This window comes from Vicugna pacos, chromosome 17, assembly GCF_048564905.1.
Source record: "Vicugna pacos chromosome 17, VicPac4, whole genome shotgun sequence".
Taxonomy (NCBI): Eukaryota; Metazoa; Chordata; class Mammalia; order Artiodactyla; family Camelidae; genus Vicugna; species Vicugna pacos.
In genome coordinates, this window is record NC_133003.1 from 45399102 (window position 1) to 45415291 (window position 16190).

Consider the following 16190-nt stretch of genomic DNA (forward strand, 5'->3'; position numbering starts at 1 on the left):
CCAAAATTCAACCAATCAAAACTCGGGCAATTAGCTGCATGAAAAATACCATCTACCAGATCTCGGTAGTTATTAATAAACATTAATGAATTTTGCAGTTATTTATATATCTCATATATCTCACTTTGATCACATTTATGAGACTGAATAAAATTTCTAACGTTATATGCAGATTCCTTCCAATCATTACCACCATCACAATCCAGCAGCATATAAAATGCCCAGAGACATTTCTACACAATACGTTCAGGTTGAAATAAGAGACATGTACTTGATATTTCTTCGGGGAAATTTCAAGATTAATTTCAATGGTACATAAACACCCTTCGGAAACAGGACATTCTTGCCAAAGGCTGCCCAGGGGATAGATACAACCTTTTCACCATACATACTCTGAGACTGATACTCACTGGGTTAATAGTTTCTTCAACAGAATGGTGAACGGTCCACCAGTCTGAAGTCCACTCCCAGGCGTTCCCTACTATATTGTACAAGCCATAACCATTGGGAGGAAAGGCATCAACCTAAAAATAAAAAAAAAAGGTGGGGGGAGAAATGCTGTCAAACTACTCACCTTGTCTACAAAACCTCTTTGGTGCAGAAATGCACAAAGAGCTGTTACTTCAAATTATGAATATTAATTTTCACTCCAAGGGTGAAAATGCAATTTAGCCAATGTGAAAACAAAGAAAGAGATATTTTTCAGCTTTGAGGTCTCAAGCAGAGCTTAGAAACCTAAGAAGAGTTGGTATTTCATGGCAGGAGAATCAGTGAAATTATTCCTAAGAGAGAGACTAATACTGATCTTAAGTCCAATCTGTATCTTAATGGGGAGCGAGGGGTAAATGATCTTCAGACCTTCAAAAGCATAAGAGAAACATATTAGACCCGGTAGAAGTCTCGGCATCAGCTGAGCTATGCTGGCCCACGGCATCTTTTAGCACTGAGAGACCCCAAGCCAATTCTGTCCTCTCCACCAGCCCCTCCAATCACCATCTTATCTTTAAGCCTCAGTCATTATCATCGAAACACTAAAGGGACTTGTTTTTATAAAGAAAACGAGAATTGACTACCAAGCGGATTTGTAACACACAGAGGGTTTGCAGTCTCTGAGACCTGGAAGCATGAGGCAAGCCGCACAGGCTCTTCAGCAAGCAATTATATCACACTTCAAAGGCAGACCAGACAGTTACAGACACGTACGATGTTATCACAGACACGGTACCGGGCTGCGAGGCTTGTGTAAGAAGCAGGGAGAGGAGGGGGACCAGACAGACAAACTGACTAAACAGTAAATGTGCACAAAACAGTTTTGCTATTTTAGGGACTCAGAATTTTTTCTCAACACTTTTTAATGGAAGTTCTCAAACATGAAGAAATTTTTTTAATTTTTTAAATGAAAAAAAAATTAAGTTACCTTTGGGGATCTTTTTAAAAGATCTTTTTGTAAATTCATGGTTTTTCCCAATTAATAAGGTAGGACTAAAAGGAACAAAGCTCATTTCTAGATGGCTTCAGAAGGTTTTATGTGTATTTATCTACACATAAATATGGAAGCAACTGATACTCGGGAGACACAGAGCACTTTAATCAAAGTTAAGAAGCTTCTCTGAAAAAAACGTAATCCCGATGAGGTGGAAAGCTGAAAATGCTTACCACTCTGCTCCATACTCAGCATTCATGAAGGAAACAGTGGTACTTAGTCATTGCTTCATTCAGTAATTCCACGCATGTCGACTGAAGGGTTTGATGACACAAGACGTGAAAGAGCTTTAATGAGGGAGAAAGGAAGACGAAACCAAAAATAAAAAATCCAGCCCTGAACAGCAGAGAGGGAAGAGTAGGGTAAGAAAGTGAAAGAACAGGAGCAGAACCCCCCCAGAGGGCTGGGGCTGAAGGTGAACCCTCCTCTACAAAGAGAGAGGTGTCTTGTTGGAACCAGGGTCAGAGAGACAGCACAGGAGGCGAGAGCAGAGGCATCAACTGTTCCGGAGAAGACTGGAAAGAGCAAGATGGAGTAACAGCTGGAAGGAGAAGGAAGGAAAAGAAGAAATCTACTTCAGGGATAGAAGTGAAGGAGCAAGGGGTGCGAGAGCAATTAAAACACAGAACGAACACTCTGGAAGATGGAGTCACTCCTCAGGCTTACAGAGCGCACACGCGGAGGGGGCTCTCAAGTCCGTCAGCCTGAGGTCCTTTTTATGTGCCAACACTTGGCAATTGTTGGGAAAGCGAGTTAACCTATCTGGTGTTGTTAAACCAGCAGATGAGGAAATAACAGCGTCTATTCAAAGGTTTGAGGGGCTTTTCCCCTTTAAATAACTCAATGTTTAAGTGATGGAAAATCTGGAGGTCACCACCCCTAAAACTGCCACGTTAGAGTGTAAAAATTTCAACTGCTCACTGTTAAATTAAGCACACTGATTAACGCTTCCTTCCAGAAAGCTCAAAAGAAAACAAATGGACACGAGAAAAACTTCCAAAGTGCTGATTTTCAGGAGAATAAATTGATGTGCATGAAAAACAAAACACACTAGTAACTGTGTAAAGAGGCCTTGCAACACACAAATCCAATTCTTCAGCTTCTCCAGGGTCAGAAAAATTTAATGAGTTTAAAACCAGACTGAAAATAATAAAATACATAAAATAGCAGGTGAGGGAACTATTTCACTGTCCATCCCGTTATGAAATTCCTACTCTCAACTGACCAGGGCCTGGGGACACAATAAGGCAGCTAAAGTGGACTTGAGATAATTCTCTGGGTAAACAGTCCTGACTTAAAGGTATAGATCTTGTGAAGTCCGATTCCAAAGACACGTGGAAGTGGTCTCTCTATAACTTGCTGCTTTTTTTCTCCGCAGGTCCTGTTTCTCCTATTGGTTATTTGAGGGCTCTTGGTAACTGTCCTAATTTTGTCTTAGGAACCTCCCACGGCAACTTCGTCAGGTAAGTTCTCAGTTGAAAACATTCCAAGCAGACATCTGCTGAATGCCCAGCTAAATGTTCCAACTCTAAACATCTGTAAAGCATCCTTATTTCATAGGGAACTTTGCTTTTCCTGAAAAAGGTACACCGACTTGAGAGTAAATGACTATTTTCCCTGGAGGCTCATGTGCTTAAATAGTGATATGAAACTCCATAGCCATAAGCACTGTAAAATATTCATAACTAGCCAGTACAGCTTCTCATGGCCTTTTGTTAAAATTGGCAGGCGCTTACATAATTTGTGTGGTCCATCAGAAGCCCATGCTGCAGGCTTCAAGGCTGACTGCAACGGCCCCAATTCACACGGCCTCACATCTGTGAGGGGGATTCAGGCTGCCAAGGCCCTTCTCAAGCCATGTGATGGCTGCTGTCCCACTGTTCACATCAACCAACAGCCTTTTTGGGGTCTCAGGATCATCCCCATCAGGCCTCCTAACTGATATTCTGTTCATCCTGCAGTTCTGCTGACCAAAAGTGGCCCACAAGATACTGGCTGGGCTTCTCACCCATGTAAAGGCTGAGAAAAGGTTGAGATCATTTAGTCCCCAAAGTCTCCAATCACTCATTTTATTGAACAAAACTAGATGCCCACGAAAGCACAAGCTATCCTGAAGGAAATGTCAGAAGAACCAACTTCTAGGTGGTCTGATGAGTCTCTGCCTTCGTTGAATAATACTTCCAGTTCCTGTTGGTTTGTGTTGGTTCCTTTATCATATACCTAATTCATATAGAAGCACACACATAAGCACTTATATACATTTCAAGGGTAACATATTCTTGTGCAACTTTTTTTTTACAAAGATACTGCCAAACATAAAACTATAATGCTTTAACTACATAGCTCAAAGTATGTTTAAATTTCTGATAGGTCAAGTATCTCCTCACTCTTCCTCTTTTCCAAAAATGTCTTGGTCTTGCTTGTTTATTGTTTATTTCACTTGAAATTCTGGAATCATTTGGTCATGTTCCAAATAAGGTATCTGTGTTATATTTATAAATAAATTTTGGAAGAATTATTTTTGTGACACAAAAATACAAGCATTTAAAAAAATGTCAACTGTCTGAAAGACTGTTAAGAGAAAATTATTCTTTGTGACAACAAATCCAGTAAGGTACTATTTCCCCATCACAAGATGCTTTTCTTCACCGTGTTAAGAGAAAACGAAATGCTTTTAACATTGCTTCACTAGTGTATGGTTTTGCCAACAAAACAGCGGTGAAAAAGGAACTCTCCTTCTCTCGTGGAGGGAAACATGCTACACGCATTTTGGAAAACGCTTTGGCTATATATCTAAAACCCTTACCGAGAATGTTTTTAGTCTTTGATTCATCTCATTAATTTCACTGCTAGGAATCTGTCTTTACAGAGATACAATTTACTGTTTATGTACAAGATGTTCATTGCTATACTGTTTAGCAAAAAAAGAGATATGATATAAATCTGCAACAATAAAAGGTACATAAATTAGGGTTCATACAAATGGCAGGTTATCCAGCTGCTAAAAGATGTGTATCTATGAAGAACTGTTAATGACAGATAAAATGTTTCTGATACTACACAGGGAAAAACAGTAGGATTTTAAATACTATATTATGACCCAACAGCAATATGTAAAAAATACATAGGCACATATATACCAGAAACACTTCTGCCAGCATCTCTGGTAGTTAAGAACATGGGCTTTGGAAACAAACCGACCTGATTCAAATCCCAGCTGTGCTGCTTTCCAGCTGTGTGACCTTGGGCAAGTTACTTAACCTCTCTGTGCCTCAGAATGCTCACCTGGAAAACGGGGATAACAGTACCTACCTTACAGAGTTGAAAAGATATTAAATGAGATCATTCATGCAAATGGCTCAGCACCGTGCCTGGCACACTGCAAGCACTCACTAACTACTAACCATTATTAATTAGCATCATTAGCACAGAAAACAAGTGGGAGGAAAATGCACCCAGATGCTAACAGGGGTTATCCATCTCTGGGTGGGAGGGTTCCAGGTCCTTTAAATTTTCTCCTTGTTTTTCCAAAGTTTCTATAATAAGTATCACAGAATCAGAAAGAAAAACATGTTACGAGAAAGTATGGCCGATTAATTATTAAGTTATTTGCTACATGCGGTAGTGGATAAAGGCAGGGAGGGGCCAGCACGTGGCGCAGAGTGAGCACTGCCCTTCACTCGTTTCTAGCCGTTTCTCGGTGCGCTGTCTCCGCCGCCCTCCTTCACAAGCCTCGCTACTCACAGGTGCAGTTCCTCGGAAGCCGTCCTCTCCGGTGTTGGTCACAGGAAACTCGCCCTGCCAAATGTTGGCATAATGCTGGCCTTTGGGCTGCAGCTTGTTGCCCCAGGGGAAGAGCCTGCCAGAAGAGACACAGGCATCAGCCCGTCAAACGGGCACAGGCTTCTGGATTCAAGGCCAGAGGAGGAAGGCAGGGAAAGAGAGAACACTGCTTGCTTGCTCCAAGGGAGCTTTTCTTTTCTTTTTAATTTTAAATATCTAAATACCTAAAGCTTTTAATCAGCATTTTTTTAACTTCCACATAACCAGTTCCTGTCAAGTTCACAACAACCTCAGTCTCTCTGGAGGACTCAGGAGGCCTGAAATAAATCACATAACTAAAAGAAGGGCTTACAGGAGGCTGAGAAAGCAGACATCATTCTGGACTTATATGGTAGCATGATCAGGCACCACCACACTGCACTTTCGTACAAAGCCTTCACTATTTTAAGGAGCTTTTCTTGAAGATGGGACCCAAACACAAGTTTTCTGTCTCACGGCTCTGGAAGCAGAGAAATACCGCTGCTTCAGGAGATGCCTAAAATAAGAAAATCCTAAAAGCAAGGCAGCCTGCTAGGAGGCTCTAAGGAGGACCTGTGACACTGGCGGGGCTGAGCTGCTGCAGCCACTTCACCAAACATGTGGCTTTGGGGGCTGTGAGGGGTCGTGACCCATACACAGTGTTTCCTTAGTAACGTCCTGGAGATGAAGAAAGCCCAGTAAGAAAGAACAGCTGGGCTGGCTGTGGTTTTAAATCAACTTTCCAGCCAAAGGAAGTCCTGTCGCTTTAGAAAAGGTCAACACACAGTTAGGCAAGATGCGAGCCCCCAGGTACCTATTTTGCAGGCCTCCTCGGCAGCTGTATTCCCACTCAGCTTCCGTGGGCAACCGCTTCCCTGCCCACGTGCAGTAGGCCACGGCGTCGTTCCAGGACACATGGAGAACCGGGTGATCTGGCCTGGGGAACAGCGGGAACAGAGTGAGGAGGGCGAGGACCGGAACAGGAAGCAGAGCCGGCTTCTGCAAAGCCCGGCATCACCTTCCCTTCAGTCTGACGCTGAGGTGGCCCTGGGCCCCAAACCAAGCCCCAGCCACATCGTATCTGTCACCCTCCTCCGTTGGTTTCTGACATTCCAGGCTTGTGAATAGGCTGTAATTCCTCATGGAACAAGTTTGGGCAAGTCAAAACATTTCTTCACTTTGAAGGCAGGCCTGGACCTCTAGAGAAGCTCATGTGGTACGGTGGGTGTGGAGGTGCACCAGCCAGATCCCTCTCTGAGGGAGGAGTGCTCGTCCAGCTGCTGGCAGTGGCATCTGCAGAAGCCTCCAGCTGTCAGCTCCTTCAGGAGAGCTGCGAAGAGCCCCCTCAGAGCCACTGATGACCAACCACAGCTGGGCCACAAAGGCACAGCCCTGTGAGCTCACTACAGCTCATCGTGGGTCATCTATACCCCAGGGGTCTCCGAGGGATCTCCTGGGACTCCCTGGACCCCCACGGTCGTCTTGGCTTCTCCCTCAGCCCAGTTCTGCTTCCGCCCCACCCCTTCCGCGGGTGTGGATCCCTAAAGAATATTCTACCCATATGGCCATTTTGATGATGTGGATTCTTCCAATCCACGAGCACAAGATCTCTTTCCATTTCTTTGTATCATCTTCAATTTCCTTCATTGATGTTTTACAGCTTTCAGAGCACAGGTAACCTCCTTGTTCAAGTTTGTTTCTAAGGTATTTTGTTATGTTTGATGCCATGGAAATGTTTATGCCAGTTACAAAATTCTGGTTTTTGAAGCGGAGAAAAAAAAGTGAATGGAGGGTCGCAAATGGCAAAATATCCACTTTTCTTGTATTCCTTTGCATACATATGCTGCATCTTCTTTATTCATTCATCTATTGATGTGCACTTACGATGCTTCTATATCTTGCAAATTAAAAATCATGTTGCTGTTAATAGCCCGGTGTATGTATCTTTTTGAATTAATTCTTATTTTGTGGTTGGCTTTATTCCTACGATAACTATGTTAAGTTTAAAAAGCTAAAGCTCCAAACATTCTTAGAAATAATGAATAGTATATAAACGTAAATTTAAAAATATATGCAGTATATTGTGTATATGTATTTACATGCAATATATTGTCTATGTGCAGTCAAATTGTAATGATTCTACCTAATAAAACTGAAAAATGGAAGAAAAAAAATAGAATACTCTGCCCAAGCTCTATCTCAGCGTCTGTTTCCAGAGAACCCAATCTGGGATACTTGGCTTTGAGCTTTGTGTCTTTCTACTACAGATGAGCCAGCTATATTTGACTCACTCTAGCAGATTCCAAGTGAGTCTTTATTTTTTCTAAAGGTATAGAGGGGTACGGAGAGGTAGGGGGAAAGTCTGAGAACAAGAGGATAAACTTGCTCATTCTTCCTCAGGCGGACTCGACATTCCTAGTCCATTTCTTAAACATCTTTGAAATTCTCTACAGTAATTACACCATGACTTTCATTCATTCTTTCAACAAATGTTTACTGAGGACCTATTATGCGCCACTCACTGTTTGCAGCACTGATATTAAGACACGCACTTTTATCAGAGGAAGGACTCAGTGGATCAAATATTTTCGACTCTGGGTTTTCCTCAGCTTTTTGTTCTACTGTTGTTCAGGAAAGAAGATACTCATTGGTCGTCAACCAGAGGCCCCTAAGAATCTACCACTTTCCACCTTACAGTCTATTTCTACCACGGAGGCTGCCAATTCAGGCTTTGAAAGATTTCTGACATTTGTCAAGGGGCTATATCCCTCAAGCTGAACTTCATGTACTCCCAGCTCCCTGACAATGAGAGCAATAACCAGGAATATTGCCAAAAATAGAGGTTTGAAAATCCTATCTGAAAAACTGGGTTAGGAGAACAGTTTTCTTGGGGAGTTGCAATGCTGAGTCCTGACCCAAACCCTTCTCCATCTCCAGGGCTAAAAGTGCTACTCTATTTTCGCTTGAGATAATTATTTCCTTGCCACCCTGGAGACATGCTGACCGACTTGCAGCTCTGAGGTTTTTCAGTCAGACGGCAGCTTCAAAGTATGTCAGCCCAGGACTAGAGACCCCAGGAATCCTACACCCGAGGCCTGAAGTTCAACAGTGGCCTCCTGGCAGGACACCACCACTTATCTGTAAGACAGACAAGTCTTCTTCCTCATAATGGTGCACTCATGAGAGAGAGCAAAATGGACTGGCTGTAAAGGTTAAACATGTCATGAGATAAGGTGGGGAAATTTGCAAGAGGGAACTCTTTGACGGGCCAGATGAGGGAGGAGAGAGGCCACTTATTAAGAGCCCTCCGTGAACCAGCCGCCACGTTTGGGTCTGTACAGACATTATTTCCTGCCACCCAGTTTTCCTACCAACCAATCAGAGTCTGTCAGACTCACACTTTTAGAGAAGATGGCCATTGAGTTCCTTCTCAACATCAGAGGAATCTACTTTGGAATGAGACATGTCATCTGGGGAAAAAAAACAAAACACCAGCCTCACCTGTGTACAACTGTCGAGTCAGGCCCTTCTGGGTGTCTCCAGTTAGCGCCTTTAACAGGTAACCACCAGGGAGCAGCTGCAACCTCAAAGCAACCCAGAAAGAGCTCAGGTTAGCTGTGATGACTGTAGGAAATCACTGACTTAGTACTGACAGGGGGAAAAAAAAATCTTACTTATGGTCTTCAACTTCCATTTGAATTACCAAATACCCTCACCAGAATATCAAAACTAAAGATGTATATGTAACTAATCTAACAAAAAAAGTATTATATCATAAAGCACCACAGTGACCAAATAAATACATATCTAAATGGTGTGTAAATCCAAGAATTTTTAAAAGATGCACTGCTAGCTAATCCTCTAATCTCTAATGAATGAGGCAAGTAGTATCACTCCTACTTAAAAGATGGGGAAGCAGTGTTTATCTTACCATCAAGTGCCAGGTTGAAGGTCAACCAAGGTGGTCAGAGACTGCGCTGAAGCGAGGGGTAAAGAGCTAGAGTGTGTTTTCAAAAGACCCTGGTTAATTAGCTGTGTGGCTCTGGGCAAGGTCACTGCTTGTCTGGCCCCAGAGTCCTCATCTGTGAAATGGAAGCAGGCCCCCTGCTTCACCGACCTCACACGGAGAAGAGGCTGATTAGACAGGATAGGACTGGGAGGTGCTCAGCGAAGGTCCTGTTCCAGGCCCTTCCCTCCCACTCTGCAGTTCTGTTAACACAAATAACCGTATCAAGTGGTCCTCCTTTAGTGATCGATTCAGAACTGGGCTTGGGAGTCACTGAAAACAAGATGTGAATCAAGGCTCGGCAACTCCCGATGTAAACCTCGGCAGCCTGCTGAAACTCCCCAAGCCTGTTTTCTCATCTGTCGGTGAAGACAGTAACAATGCCTACCTCAGAGGTTATCACGAGAAGGAAACAGAACACACTAAAGGGCTAGTGACTATGCCCAGCACTTGGCAAGCTCTCAGTAAAGGGAACCAGTCTCAACCATGGCCTCGTGACAGGCGGGGAGAGAGTTACCAAAACATCACTACCATCAGTGATGCTAATACTAACGAAACGAAAGAAGTTTGCAAATGATTCTTCTAATACAAACTAGGGCAGACTCAAGGTTACCCCCAAGACAGTGTTACTCTCAGTCATCTGCATCCCGATGAGCTGCGCTGAGTGGAAGGGAAGGGGGCCGTGTTCTCGCTAACAATTGCAGCAATCACTGAAAACACCAGACCCTGTTCTTGTTCTTTTTCCACATCAGCACAATCAAAACATTCATGGTATTCCAATCCCACTTTGATGGAAAAAGCCAAATTCTTTTATGTTTCAGCAAAAGAGTACTGTCCTTAAAGGACACTACTGCCAAGTGTTCTCTTTTTTCCGAGAGCCGGAGAGGTGACAGGCACGGCTTCTTTCTGTTTCTCCTGTGGCACTGCAGCATCTTTCCTCGGGGGATGGTCTCACTGACTACACTGCTCCACGTTTAGGTGCTGGTGACAGGTAATTCATTCCAGGTCAAGAGAAGATGTGCAGAGAAAGCCCAGGTCCTCCTACTCTTGTGTTGCAGCATCTTCAAACCACTCCCCCAGTTCACCCGCCCCCAACATTTAAGGCCACCAAAAGGTTCTATTTCTTAAATTTAAAAAAAAATAAAAAATAAAAAGACAAATATGGCGAAAAGTTAACCTTGGTTAAATCTAGGTGATAGAAACTAGAATGCCTTTTTTTTCTTATACCTTCCTGTGTTTTGGAATACTTCACCATTGGCAATTTTCCTTTAAATGTCTTTATTTATCTCTTCTACTACCAGTGAGCATTTGGGGAGTCTCCAGTTTGGGCTATTGTGAATGGTGCAACTTCTGTGAACATTCTTAAGAGCTCATGACTTTTGGTAAATATGCACCTGCACCTCTGTTGACTACACACTGTCGAGTGGGACTCCTGGATCCCAGGGTACACACATGCACAGCTTTAGTAAAGACAGCCAAACTCGAGCCTTAACGGCACAAGTCCCCCAAGGTTCCCCACCTTCTTCAAAGGGGAACTTCCATGGAGTTGGCTTGCGTGGAGTTGACCCAGTACGGCTGCACCAGGGACCTCTGAGTCCACCCCCTTTTCCTCTCCTCTTCCCCTCATTCCCTGTGGTTGCAAATATATATTGAGCACCCACTACCTGCCAGGCACGGCGCTTAATTCCTAAAGGGATCTTCAAACACCAGAATCCTCAGAGTATGATTTAAGACAGTTGGTATATTGAGAGTTTTAAAATTATTTATTTTACACATTTATCTTAATTGGTTCACTGCACAAAATGAGGGACCAAGTATGAACCCAGTCACTTTCTTTTCTTTCAAAAATATCTTTAAAACTAAACTAGTGGGTCTGGGTACCCGCTCACACACATCAGTGCTATAGTTCTGACTCAATTTCCTCCCCATCACACACACACACTCTCTCATTCCAGGTATGTGCTTTTCATTTCCTGAGGTGTCGATCTTTTCTGAAATCGTTCACATTTCTCAGCAACCCATCCAAAACAGACCACCTCTGCATAACTGACATATTGGGCCACATACTTTCTGGCTCAACAGGGGCTGTTAAGTGTCCATTATAGGATACTTAACAGCATCCCTGACCTCTCCCCGCTAGAAGCCAGTAGCATCCAACCCCCACCCAACTGTGACAACCAAAAACATCCCCACATTCACCAAGCCCCAAACAATGCAAAGCTGGGGCCCTGTACGAGGACCCCTGGCTATGAGAAAGACCAAGAGTCCCCATCGCAATGGTGAGATGCAGAGTCAGAAACCATTTCCCCATCTGACACATGAAGAAGGGAGATAAGTAATCAAAGTCACCCCACAACAGAGGACCTGGGTCAGAGGTTGGACATCATTCATCCGAGTCAGGTCGCCCTGGGAAAGCCATGATGTTTTCTGGCCAGACTTACGGCAAATCCCATCCAATGTCACCAGATGCCTTCCTCTTCCAAATACCACTGTTAACTCCATGTTTTCAAAAACTTGTTCCTGAACTCCTGGTCATGTCTGGAAAATAAACGCTATTCTACCACACTGAGGAGCTTATGAAACAAGCAACTTTTGAGAGTCACATGAATCAGTTCATCAAAGTTACACTGCAAATTATGGCATCTCTAATTCCCCTTCACAGGAAGAGTCTTCAGGTGTGTTGTTTCCAGAGTCACAGCAGCAACATAATTGGACTGGTATCTGTGATAAGCTTCATCCTAAAAAGACATATCCGTGGATGTGGTTGCCCATCTACACATTTTCCGTTCAACTGAGACACTTCCAGTTGAATTATGGCACTCCCTTACATCCAGAGGGGGAAGGACTTGACCTATTTCTAGTCAATCATCTCCATAGCAACTGTCTGGGGTTTAAGTTGAAACAGCTGTAGCAGACAATCGGCGACCAATTACAGTGTAAATAGGATCCATGTGAGCGTTGACGTCCCTTGAGAAATGGACTTCGGAGAGCAGAGACATCTTTTCCCACCTCTCCCCAGGGACAGAACCAGACTTGTAGTAACAGCTTAAAAATAAAGAAAAGGGGAAAGACAAAAAAAGGTGCCTTTATTCTTGCCAGAAGTGGTTAAATTATGCTGCTTATGCACTCAGAGCCTAGAATAAAGTCGGCACAGAAAAAGATAATGCACTGTGTAATTATGCACATTCAAGTGTAAAGATGTCAAGTTCACAACTTTACAACTGTTCTCTTAAAAACTAAATGCATTTAGACAAGCAAATTAAAAAGATGGACATTTCTTGAAACATAGTATAAATATGACAGTTACCCTTATAAAAACAACCTGGGAGAAATTTTCAACTGGCACCAAATTTCAACAATGAGAAATTGCATCTGTTCAAATTCATGAAGTATAAATAAAACTGGATGGGAATCAAATGCAACTGAAGGAATCAAATGGAAGAGAAAGCACATAATGAGTGAAAAAAAAAATCTCTTTCTTCAGTATCCAATACAAATGCAGAAAGTACAGAACCAGGCTTGAATAAAGAGTAAAAACAAATTCATCATTAGAATAGATGGGTAGTCAAGTTTGACAGCTTATTTCAAATTAAACCCTACATCAGGTACCTTGACTACTTAATAGAACTCATGAGAAAGAAAAATGCATGCTTTTTCACACAGAGTACAAATATTTATGAAACTTAAGGCAGATCTGATATTTTTCAATACTTTTGCTTCAGTTTCTAGTGAAATTCCTCGTGCTAGAATACACTGCACTCTCAAGGCACCAATTGGCATACTCTAAATATTCACTGCATGTCCTTAAGAAAGGAGCACAAACCCTACGCCTGATCACTCATTATAGACAATGTGAAAAAATGGTGCAAGGGACCTCCAGCCTCAAAGAATCCTTAAAAGTGATCTAGTTGACTCATTCTCAGTTGAGTCTTACACAAATATGGGGAAAGTAGATTTGGGGCTTTTTAAAAAAAATGTTTAATTGAAGTATAATTTACAATATTGTATTAGTTTCAGGTGCACAACATAGTGATTCAGTATTTTTATAGATTATACTCCACTTAAAGTTATTACAGAACAATGGCTGCATTTCCCCATGCTGTACAATATATCCTTGTTGCTTATCTGTTTTATACATAGCAGTTTGTATCTCAATCCCACACTCCTATCTTGCCCTTCCTCCCTTCCCTCTCCGCACTGGCAACCACTACTTTGTTCTCTATGTCTGAGAGTCTGTTTCTGTTTTGTTACATATATCCATTTATTTTATTTTTTTAGATTTCATGTATAAGTGACAGCATACAGTATTTGTCTCTGTCTGTCTGTCTGATGTATTTCCCTAAGCACAATACTCTTTAGGTCCAGGATTTGGGGTTTTAAAAAACTCTTACAAACAAGAGAAAATAATTTTTGTACTTTTTAAAAGTAATTTTTTATTTCTTTAGGCAAAGAGGTGACCAAGTAAGTTGACAGTAGTCTATCTTGAAAGCAATCTGACAGTACTCAGGAAAGGCTAAACCACATGCACACCCATCGAGGAGATGGGCTGAGTCCCTTACTGTACAGCCATACAAATGAATACAACACAGTTATTAAAAATTATATGTAGGAAAACTTGTAATTACTTAGATAAATGTTCACCCTTTCCAGAAAATGAAAAAGCCAGTTACAAGTATGTCTGTGCAACTGTGCTTAAAAATGTGTCTAGATACAGACACAAACACACAAACCCCCTCCCCCAAGAAAAAATCAGTGGTATATATACTGAAATGTCTGCAATGATTCTTTCTGGGTGGTGAGATGATGGGTGATAGTTAATGTTCTTTTTTGTGTCATTTTTATTTTCCAAATTATCTACAGTGAATATATTGGTTATTCAGAGTTTCTAAGTCTGTTCTTCTAATGGAGCACAAATAAGAGAGTCAATTTTACATGGAAAAAGCAAAAGTAAGCAATATGAAATAAATTAAATATTTATTAATTTAACTAAACATAACTTATCTTCACCATACTCTGCAAACTTTAATTTTATATTCACCTCCCAGTTTCATCATAAAATAAATAAAAATATATTTTATGTATTTTTCCAAATTATATCTGTATTGATCATTCGTTATTTTATTAAATATTTTCTTATCTTTTTTCTGAACTTCACAACAAATATTTTTAGTGGCTGCACAATATCTTGTTATGTAGATGTACCATAATTTACCAAATAATCTCCTAACACTGAACCACTCAGGTTACATTCAACTTTGTTGCTTCTTTTGCTATTATAGATAACACTACAGTGAACATCTTCATTTATTCATCTTCCACAAGTGGCATCACTGTACCTAAGAGTGTGTCTCTGTAGCTCTTGCTAAAAATCATTTTTTTAAAAAGTCCGCAATGGATTTTTAAAAATCCACCAACATTAATAGATGGTGTGGCTAGTTTCCCTCAGGAAAGAGGGCTGAGTATATGTAAAAATCATGGCATCTCAGAGAAGTTTTTTAATACAACTTTTTTCAAAAAGGCTCCATTTAGGCTCCTTAAACTGCTACTGGCTTACTAACAGGCCTTTTTCAATGTATAAAACAGGGAAATTACAGAAAGTCTGAATGCCGTTTTGACTGGTTCTGTACTTTTTTTCATAGCTTACAAGTTCTGCGTCTTTCGAGGAAAAAAAGATCAAACAGAAGACAGAGAGGAGAGCAGAGCTCAATGGTGCTTAGAATGGCGAGGTCCTGGGTTCAATTTCCCGTATCTCCATTAAAAAATATTTTTTAATAAATAAATAAACAAACCTAATTATTCCCCCCCCCCCAAAAAAAACCCACCAACAAAACCAAAAAAGAAAAAAAAGCAGACATGGAAAAGGCATCCTAAGAACAGGAAATTCTTTCATACAGGCCACTTCAGAGGCAAATCACAGTATGAACAATCCCACCTATCACTTGTGAAAGAGAGGATAAAATGAAGTGTCATCACCCCAGAGAGCATCACAAGAAAGGGGACGGGGACTCTAGCTACAAAGGCAGCCCAGGCTCACAGTCAGAGATGACCTGCCTATGGTTCAGCACGTGCATCTGCAGAGGGTGATGAAGTATAATGGCTCCCCTGCTGTCTCTTTAAACCAGAGGCCAGTACTGACCTAGCCAATCTCAGCCTTGGGCTTCAGGAGCCCGGAGCAAAGTCTGAACACCCCACAATGCTAACTTCCTCGGGTCACTGGCCTGGCACGTACATTTCACCGTGCATCCGGACACACTGTGCCAGGGGCAGGACAGTGCGGTGGGATGGCGACTACTGATTTCCTCGAGGTGACTGCACACTGTACAGAAAAGATTTGCTTATTTTTTCTTTTTTTTCCCCAGTTCTAGTGAACATTCATCATCTCAACAGGTACAAAATTAAAGAAATAGAAAAAAGAATTTGTTCCTGTGATGAGAACTCTCAGGATTTAGCCTCTTAACATCTTAACATATATAACATACAGCAGCGTTAATTATACTGATCAATATTTGCATGCAATACTGCGCATCCTGCAAAGGTCTACAAGAGCTGGTAAAGCAAACACAGGCTTGGCAGGAAAGTGAAAACCTGGCTCTATCACCAGGTGTAAGATGCTCTTCCAGCACGGCTGCCTGCTTAACACAGGCATGCTTACAATGCTGCACGATTTTAAAGGTGGGCAGGATCTGGGAGGCCATTTATTTAAATTCTCTCATTTTAAGGATGGAAAAATAAGGCCTGAAATGTGGCAGGTAGCGGCAGAGCCAGGAAAAGAAACCACAGCTGCAGATTTTCAATTTGTAACTCTTGTCTACTAGCCAAGTATTTCCCACTGGCTGTTTCCTAACAGTCTTCCACAAGATGTGAGTAGGTAGAGGAGGAAAAACTGGTTCCACAGTCAAA

At 41.9% G+C, this 16190-nt stretch overlaps 1 protein-coding gene across 2 annotated transcripts in view; it reads right to left on the reverse strand.

The window, feature by feature from the left end:
• The window catches only part of SUMF1 (sulfatase modifying factor 1), a 77534-nt gene that overhangs the window by 32362 nt on the left and 28982 nt on the right, over positions 1-16190 (reverse strand). The window contains exons 4-7 of one of the 2 annotated variants that reach the window (XM_006196511.4): positions 8786-8868; positions 6099-6221; positions 5228-5342; positions 411-524 (exon numbers count right to left, since the gene is read on the reverse strand). In XM_006196511.4, the coding sequence (XP_006196573.2) occupies positions 411-524; positions 5228-5342; positions 6099-6221; positions 8786-8868 (435 nt within the window). The remainder of the gene's footprint in view (positions 1-410; positions 525-5227; positions 5343-6098; positions 6222-8785; positions 8869-16190) is intronic. The other variant, XM_072941749.1, reaches the window with a different exon arrangement.